The sequence below is a fragment of the Impatiens glandulifera genome, chromosome 1 (assembly GCF_907164915.1).
Source record: "Impatiens glandulifera chromosome 1, dImpGla2.1, whole genome shotgun sequence".
Lineage (NCBI taxonomy): Eukaryota > Viridiplantae > Streptophyta > Magnoliopsida > Ericales > Balsaminaceae > Impatiens > Impatiens glandulifera.
The window spans coordinates 89,227,651-89,237,519 of record NC_061862.1 but is presented as its reverse complement, the minus strand read 5'-3'; the positions used below and the strand labels follow the sequence as shown (position 1 = coordinate 89,237,519).

The 9,869-nt window shown below is 30.3% G+C and overlaps 1 protein-coding gene across 1 annotated transcript; it reads left to right on the top strand.

Annotated features, from left to right (window-relative positions):
• Window positions 1-1,748: 1,748 nt before the first annotated feature.
• On the top strand, window positions 1,749-8,105 carry LOC124919233 (1-acyl-sn-glycerol-3-phosphate acyltransferase 2-like). Its single transcript, XM_047459429.1, has 11 exons — window positions 1,749-1,929; window positions 2,126-2,248; window positions 3,294-3,333; window positions 3,458-3,531; window positions 3,711-3,770; window positions 4,028-4,105; window positions 4,218-4,376; window positions 5,711-5,836; window positions 6,227-6,319; window positions 7,496-7,579; window positions 7,660-8,105. The coding sequence occupies exons 1-11, from the start codon at window positions 1,849-1,851 to the stop codon at window positions 7,906-7,908; spliced, it is 1,167 nt and encodes a 388-aa protein (XP_047315385.1). The 5' UTR covers window positions 1,749-1,848; the 3' UTR covers window positions 7,909-8,105.
• The last annotated feature ends 1,764 nt before the right edge of the window (window positions 8,106-9,869 follow it).

Here is a 9,869-nt window from a genome sequence, read left to right as displayed (position 1 = left end):
AATAAAAAATTATATTATTTTTTTCTTATAAATAAAGAGTTAAAAATAAGTAAATAAGAATCTAAAAGTTAAATAATATGACAAATTTATAAAAATTAAAATGCAATGAATACTGAAAATTAACTTTAAATATGAACACTTTTACATCATGATGAATAGTGAAATTGAGCAATAATCTGAACAAATTAATAATGTGTTGTCGGAAGAATATATATCAAATATTGTAAAGCCCGTAAATTAGTATAAAACGCTAAAAATGTTAGGTTCAGTAATAACTGTTATATATATATTCAAAATAACGAGAAATATCGTATCAATTAAGAGAGTATACATGTAAACAACCTTTAAATGAAATATGAGTTTCAATAACTCTTTATTGAATAAAAGATTAACAACTCTAGATTTAACAACTTAATCTCTTTTATTATTAAGAATGATATGTACACATACTCGAGAAAACATCACTAAAATAATTGACGAACATGAGCAACAAACGATCCACAATAAATTTGGATTATTATTTGGATTATAAAGGATGAAAATTCGACCAGACTAAACATGATCCTAGATTAAACAAAATATAACACTAACTCAAATATGAGGGATAAAAAAAATAAGACACTGTCTCCAATCGATGCTAAAAAAATTAAAAGAGCCAAAATCAGAAATTTTCACCTTTTCTGTAAATATTGAACAACAAATTTTATATAGTTTAAATCTCATGACCTACTTCATTATTTTGTGTTTTATAACTTTATTTAAAACTAGACGTGTTTGTTAATATATATCTAATTATAATATATTTCATTTTAAATCAATATTCTAATAAAATATTTAAAATAAATAGTTTTTAAATATATTTTTTTTTTCAAATCAAGTGTTTCCAAATTGTGTAATTAAGATGAAATGTTTTACAATAATAATGTATTTGAGTATTCAATAAAATCCAAAACAAACAAGTTTATAAGTCAAGATATAAAAGCCAAAACGGATAACAATTTCTTTCAATTTCCATTGGCTATTTACTGCCAAGTTATGGCTTAAAGACGAAGCTTCCATCTTTTGGGACCATCAAGATTTCACAACTTATAATCAGTTTGTTTTTATTATATTATTTTTTTAGTTATTATTATTATTATTATAGTAATTCAAATTATTTATTTACCTCCACTTAATATTATAGTTTAGAAAGTAAATATTGCTATATTTATAAAAAATAAATTACAAACTATTTTTTTTTCAAGTGTCTATTATTTTTTAGCCTCCTTTTATATAAGTTAATTAGGTTAGTATCTCAATTATTTATATATTAATCCATATTATTAAAAATAATATTAATTTATTAAATTTATGTCTATAGTTACATATTAAACTAAGAATATATTTTTCTAAAAAAAAATCTACAAATATATATGTTAGTATTTAAAATGATAATACCGCATATGAAAATAGTTGACCTAAACGATCAAAATGTCATGAATACGATTTACACCGAAATAATTTTGAATATATATATATATATATTTAAAATGAAAATAAGAGAAAAAAAAATATTTTAATAAAATAGCTTTATTATAACTTGTATCATACTCAACTTCCTTTTATATAAAATTTTTTTAAAAATAATTTAATTAATTTATTATCTGAATTTTTTGATTAATGTCTTGATATATGCATTATATTTTATTTTAATTAATATTTAAACTTGTATTAAGATAAAAATAAAATTATATATGAAAGCCCTCTCTCTCTCTAGATTAAATCACAAGTGCATCTATGATCTCGCTCTAAAATCCCCTAACCTTTCGCTGTTGTCTCTCTCTCTACTGGTCCATCTTTGCGAAGAACATGGCAATTCCAGCCGCAGCTGTTATCGTACCGCTCGGAGTTCTCTTTTTTCTCTCCGGTCTCGTCGTCAATCTTGTGCAGGTAACAATCATCTTCAGCTTTCATACCCCTTCCCTTCCCTTCCTTCTCAGCCGTTTCAAAGCTAATTTCATTTGTCAGTTCTCACTTTTCATCTTAATCTGTTGTTTCTAGATCATTAGGTTACCTATTTTCATCTGTGATAAAACAACCCTGAACTGTTTTCATCGAATTGCATTGTTACTTTCTTTCATTTCAGGCATTTTTCTATGTTATTATTCGACCCTTTTCAAAGAATACATACAGAAGGATCAACAGAGTGGTGGCAGAACTGTTGTGGTTGGAGCTTGTATGGATTGTAGATTGGTGGGCAGGAGTTAAGGTAAATATCCTTTCAATTGGTTATTTTTCTGCATTCTTTCAATGCTTGGAAATGTCTTAATTTGTGTTTTTTGTCTTAGTTTATGTAAATGGTTTAAATTATTAGTTTGATGTTTCATCTTTGTCATTCTTAAATTAGTAAGTGAACCATGCCTAAGCTAAGTGAGAAAATTAGATGTTAATCTTCTTAGTTGTTTAGTACCTGCGTTTAAGTAAAATAATGGAGTCTAGCGACAGTTACAAAAGCAAAGCACCCAACAAAAACAAACAAAAGGGTAGTACAGATCCTATAGGCTTGTACTAATCAAATGAGTGAAAAACTACTATTAAACTCAAACAGATTGGGGGATAGTATCTTGGTATACAATTCCAACTTACAAACATAAGCACAATCGCCAAATGTCTCGAAAGGAATCCCTTGTCCCATCATCAAAATACCTAATTACCCTAATTTTAATTTTTTATAACATTTTAAAATATTGAATACAAAGGATATTTTAGTCATTTAACCCAAACAATCCGCATTTTTCGGTAAACAAGGGTCTTTCCAAAAAAATTATATTATTTGGAAAGAAAAAAAAACTACATCAAACAAGCTCTAATGTATTTTTGGGATGTAGTGCATGTGCTAAGAAGTTTCTCTTTTCTTCTTACCTTTTTTTTTGGCTTTCCTTAAGAAAACATCTACTTTTTCCATCTTTACATAAGTAACAGTTGTCTTTGCATAAGCAAACAAACATCTTTTCAGTTTTAGCCGGACAAGGTGTTGTATATGCTTCCCTGAATTCCTAAAGCTATTTGCTGACATAAATGATTTTCTAAGCTATAGATAATTTTTTGGGAAAAAAATTATATAGCTTAGAAAATCATTTATGTCAGCAAATAGCTTTAGGAATTCAGGGAAGCTATAGATAATTTGCTATTTGTTAGAAGATACTATTTGTGTTTTTTGCATTTTTTTATTCCAGTCAAGCAGTAATTTTGGTCTAGAGAGCATTGCACTTACCAAATTCTGAGTGGCTCATAATGACCTCTTTTGGTTGCAGATTAAACTCTTCACAGATTCAGAAACTTTTAAGAAAATGGGTATGCCTTAGTTTCTTTTTTTGTGATTTAAAATCTTAATCTTCTTTATTATGTTTTTTTGTTTGTATTCAATCTGGCTTGATGACTGTGCCTAACATTACTCTCATACATTGGAACATTTCAGGGAAAGAGCATGCACTTCTCATGTCTAATCACAGAAGTGATATAGATTGGCTTGTTGGATGGGTCTTGGCCCAGGTGTGATATATATGTTTCTTTGTTGTTTAAAAAGAGCTACATTCTTAATAATTTTATTCTCTGATTAACGTTACTGATACTTATATGATCTGCTTTAAAAAGAATTATTGCTGATATTTGTGAATTATCATGTTTGTTTTTTCCTGTTTTTAATGGGTAGTTGAATATTATGATAACAGAGATCAGGTTGCCTTGGGAGTGCACTAGCTGTCATGAAGAAATCATCAAAACTTCTTCCAGTAAGATTTCACCTTGACAAGTCACCCATATTCTTACGGGAGTTAATCATCAACTAAAATACTGAATATCCTTTCTTTATTTTTTTTTATAACATTTTAAAATATTAAATACATGATACTTAGTCATTTAACATAAATAACCCCAAATAACCAACTTTTTCATCAAACAAAACAAGTATTTTTTTTCTTTCCCCATTTTTTTCTCCGAATACCTGATGATATATTCCTGCATATAAGATGAGGTTTCTTTTGCACAGGTGATAGGTTGGTCTATGTGGTTTTCTGAATATCTGTTTCTCGAAAGAAGCTGGGCTAAAGATGAAAGTACATTAAAGGTATATATACCAAATGATTTCTTTAGTATGACCTGCATGTCTTTATTACTCTCACAATTTTGATATGTTATTGGCATCCCTTAATTGGCACTATTTGGTCTACTTTACACAGATAGGTCTTCGACGATTGAGGGATTACCCCCAGCCATTTTGGTTGGCCCTTTTTGTGGAGGGTACTCGCTTCACAAAGGCGAAGCTTTTGGCTGCTCAAGAGTATGCTGCTTCGACAGGATTGCCCGTTCCAAGAAATGTTTTGATCCCTCGTACTAAGGTTAGAACCGATTATTTAACTTTAACATGTGAGATCTATGCCTATTTGGAAACATTTTCTGTTCTGGATTTGAATTCGGATCCAGACGAGAAACTGCCAATAAATTTCTAAATTTGTGTCTAACTAAGTTCTATTTTCAAATGTGATTCATCTGGATCTCATCCTAGTTTCTGCTTTGATCATCTGAAATTCTACACCTTATATTTAGCTTTGTCTGTATGCATCTGTCACCTTTGTTTATAGATCTTAATGGGCCCATGGTTTATGTGATTGTAGGAACAAAACAACAACTACATCCTTGTTTACTGCTTGGCTACAGTTTTTACTTGTCCCTTCCATTATTTATTTCTCAGGCATCTTTTCCTTAAGATAATGTAGGGACCGTGTAATGTCTAGCTACTGAAACGATTGTGGTAGGCCAACATCTGAGTATGATAGTTTTGCGATACATATTTGCTTTTCTATCAACTCCCATAAAGATGTTCTTTATATTCATAACAATATTCTTGTTTGGCTTCTTTTATTATTATTTTTTCATGTTCTTGTAAGATGCTGGATTTCCTATTTTTTTAGTTCCTCATTAGTTATTAGTTTATGTATATGTATGTATTATGAAACCACATAAGAATGACCATTTTCATGAAACTATGTGATGTGAACAGAGGTTTAGTTAGTTCAAGGAAGAGTTATGGTTAGCGTGTAATAATTATAAACTAATAGCTAAAGTGAAATTCTTTAGAAATTCAACCAGAGAAATTTCTAAAACATGCTATTGCTGGGATACCCAACATAAAAGTCTTAAACTAACTATTGAGCTATTTGTCACAACCATGATCCCCTTGGAAAATCGCCGAAGTTTAAATTGAAAGTGTTAGTTTTGGTTTGGTATAAGATTTTCTAGACGATGATCCGAAATATAGTTTGATTTTTGACTTTATTTGGTATAAAGCTGATCTTCTAGATAATAATCTACTTTATGGTGTGAATTTTGGCTTCATTTTGTATATAGGTTTTTTTTTTTTTTTTTGCATCATGATTATTTATAGATTATTGTGATTTTTGGCAAACATGTCAAATGTAGATTTTTTCCGATCATAATTATGATGAGAAGAACACGTATCGAAATAGATTATTATGATTTTTGGCAAACAAGTTTTTAATTGAAGCTTTTAATGTTTAACTCGCTTTTGGTTAATGATATCAATGATGGTGATCAGCATGTAGCCTTTTCTTTTTCTTGTTCTTAATTCATGAGATAATTATTTATTGTGATGCTTCTGGATTTGTTCAAGGTATTTGTGGATTATCACTTCAATGATTTCTTGTGTCTTCAGGGATTTGTATGTGCAGTAACTCACATGCGCTCTTTTGTGCCTGCGGTATATGAAGTAACAGTGGCCATACCTAAAACTTCTCCTCCACCTACAATGTTAAAGCTCTTCAAAGGGCAACCTTCTGTGGTAAGAATATTCTAAAAGCCATGTTGTTCTTGCCTCATGGTCTTGTCTTTTCATTATAAGTGTGCATTTGGGGCTGATTTGATGCAGATTTCCAAATAATCCAGCATCCCATCAAATCATCAGCTAAAATACTAAAATTTCATAATTATTTTTTATTATTTATACCATTTTCAAAATATCAATTACTAATTTCTTCATTTTACCCAAATAACCCACTTTCACTTCAAAAAGGTTATTTTCATAGTGTTTACCTAAATACCCGAGCTGTTAAAAGGAAAGTTCTGATTTAGTTAATTTGACTCGGAGTTTGACTTATAAGTTGCATAAAGATTCAACATCAGCTTGTTGCATTTGAGGCTGTATGTCCTAATAAATTACTTAAAACTGCAGGTTCATGTTCATTTGAAGCGCCATGCAATGAAGGATTTGCCTCAAACAGAAGATGAAGTTGCACAATGGTGTAGAGACATATTTGTTGCCAAGGTACCCCCTTTACCAATGAAAATTCTGCTTCCATTTATTTTATTTTTATCAAGAAAGGTAAAAATATTATTTAGAAAAAAAAATAAAAGCACACAAAGGCTACTTTCATTGCCTAAAAAAGGATAGCCCAAAATATCCTTGGGAAAATGACAAAATAATAGTGTGCTGAGCTGACCTTAATCATTTTGTCAGCAGTGTTAAAAAACCTCCCACCCTTTATGATGATGTAAAAGAAATGAAGAACAATCATTTGATTCTATCTTTGTTACAAGTTCTATTTCTTTCACCCCATATGATCCACCATAGGTCAATCGAGATTATTTTGCAGTCCCTCTTTGTCCAGTCAATCCATTGTTCTCAAAACTCTCCGACTAAACTTGGAATAACCCAATAAACCTTGAGCATATATAACGAGTGGACAAAATAGCAGCATAAGATGGATTGGTTTTTCGGATTCTTCCCGTTGCTTTTCTTATGGGGAGTCTACATTTAGGCCTTGTTTGGATCCCTTTTTTTTGTGGGGCATTAATAAACCATTTCCCAGGACAAACTTGTAATTCATCAATGTTCACCACATTCACAAACCTAAACAACTATACAACCTTTTTTGTTCAATTCTAACACCCAAAAAATCCACTTTTTCAGCAAACAAGATTTTCTTCCAAATATCATATTATTTCAAAAAAATAAACTACATCAAGCAAACCCTTGGATTAAATCCAAATATTCCACTTCAAACAAGCCCTTAGTAACAGACAACTAGGCAGTGTTTGATATAACAAATTATCTCTTAATCTTAAAAATTAAATGCTTACTTGAATTAAGTTCATTGATAACGATTCTATAAGATCACTCAATTGTTTAGATACAGCTCCAATTAAGTCTAGCTTAATTCAATAATAGTAATAAACTAAGGATATATAAATGGCAACTTTAACTCTGTAAATTAATTAAATTACGTTATTACAATGGTAAAATAGTCTGTAAGTACTTGAAATTTAGATATTTTCATTTGATTTATTCATTCTTTATTTATTGTTTACACTTAACATTCAATATTCAGCTTTCAGCCTTAATTTTCAGTTTTATGGAAAGTAAAAGAAAAAAATGCTTATCTTTCAAACACAACAGTATATACGAAAGCATGTAAATATATTCTTTTTGTTGATCTTACAGGATAAATTATTGGATAAACATAACGAGGACGACACTTTCCCAGACCAACAACAGAATATCGGGCGACCACTAAAGTCTCTTGTGGTGAGAATTAGATATTCGATACATTCGCTTTCTCTTTATAACTTATACCGATAATTGAATCTAAATAAAAAAAATGGCAGGTGGTTATATCATGGGCATGCCTACTCTTATTTGGCGCGACTAAATTCTTGCTTTGGTCAAATCTACTTTCGTCATGGAAAGGTATCGCTATATCGGGAATTGCATTGGGAGGTGTTACGATTCTCATGCAGATCATGATTCAATTCTCTCAATCTGAACGATCAACCCCAGCCAAGGTTGCCCCATCCAAACAGGGGCGAAATGGTGGTGAGCCTTCTCGGACAATGCAAAACGATAACCGACACTAGACTTATTGGATTGTTTTATATTGGCTAAAATTCAGTTTGTGAACAAAAAGTGGTATATACTTACGAGAGTTATGATTTGTCGCGTTCACTCCTTATATTTACGTAGAGAGTTGGGTTGGGACTTTATTAGCGCGGTTGTTGTATCAAAAGCACAGTTTTTAAAGTTTTTATGTTTATGCATATCCAATTTATTCATTGATGTGGCTTTTCCAGGTTGAGAAATACATGTATTTAACTCTTGATACATTAGCAGAAAGCAGTAGGTTGAATTGAATTGTCATGTTGGTGGTTTTTTTTAAAGGAATTAGACAGATCTTTGAGAATAAGTGTCTACAGATTTTATTTTTTTATTGTTTGATATGTATTTTTATAACTTTATCTCGTGGTTTGTTTTTTTGGTATATTTTTCAAACTTTTTATATTTTGCAAATAACATGCAATACTGATAAGATGGAACTTGAGGGGTGTACCTAGGGTTCCATGGGAAGCAAAAGGGGTATTTCAGGGTACATCAAGGTATACATTAGACAGAAATGGGAAAATTAATGAGCATAAAGTTGATAATTTAGCATTCAATTTCCCTATGTATGAAGTTGAAACCTGTAGCTTCTTCTGTTTTAGATCTTGTAGGTGTTTCTCCTGCGGGTTCTAACCCTAACCCTACTTTCTTTTCATCTTCTTGGGTGGAAGTGAGGGAGGAGAGTGGATCATCGAAGTTATTTAAGTTTAGTAGTAGTGCAAGGTCACTTGGCTACTTTCTTAGTCATTCAGATCACTTTATAGAGTAATATGTATATATATAGCTATTACTGTATTTGTACATAAACAGGCTATACAGATTTTGATGAAATTCTTAGACATTTTATGGTTATTGTCTATTAGTTGGTTAAATATGATTTGATCCTAGATATTAAAATAAGGAAAGAACATTTGTTTAGAACTGCATGAAAATGAAACTAAGCACTTTTTTCAAGATGAGTGATTGGTCTTGATCAAGAAAATTAGCCTCCTTAATGTTAGACTATGGTATATGAAATTCAAAAGTCTATTGAGTGATTGGTGTTGATATATTGAGATGATATTATAGTCTTTAATAGCATCATATATTCATATATATATTTTTGGAACCCAAAGATTTTTTTTTTGCATTTCTTTCCTTTTTAAGATTTGGTAAATATATGATTGCAAATGAACAGTTGTATAGAGTTGAAAGTGTATGATTTGATCATAGACAATGTGCTTATAATGGGTTGTAGGTTTTTGCATTTGTGTGTTCAAGATGATTTCTTGTGTTTACACCATAATGTGAATGCTTATTGTTTGCAATTAGTGTGAACAAGATGATTTCTTTAGAACAGTATGAATGCTTTTATGGCTGCTTGCTTGCTCTCTAAGATTTATTTTTTGCTAAGAAAGATTTTTGCATTAATGTATTTTTTTTCTTGTTGGCTAAATGTTAGAACAATTTGTAGTATTCATAAAGCTTTTTGCCCTAATTTGTACCAGATGATCCTTAGAACATTTTCTCTTGTTACCCTAATTATTATTTATCACGTCTTTATGTGTTTTAATTTTTGTAAAAACAATAATAGTCATATTTTAATGGTCTAATAATTAGTTTGATGATCTACATATATTTTGCCCCAAAAATATTTATTTGATTTGGGATTATTTTGAAATAATCAAATTATTTTTTAATATGGAAACTTGAATTATTTGCAGGCTTTTTTAGATTTGGGTTATTTGAATTAAATTTAAATAAATCAAATTTAATTTAACTTCCCTTACTAATTTCAACCACCTGCAAATGACAATTAAATCAGCCCCAATCCAGTTTCTTCGTGATTCCATGAAGAAAATATTTCCAAATTCGTAATTCTTACACAATTGAATATACGTGGGGCATCATTCGCGATCGGTACAGGTGGTACGATCGGCACAGCACGATTGATACAACGGCC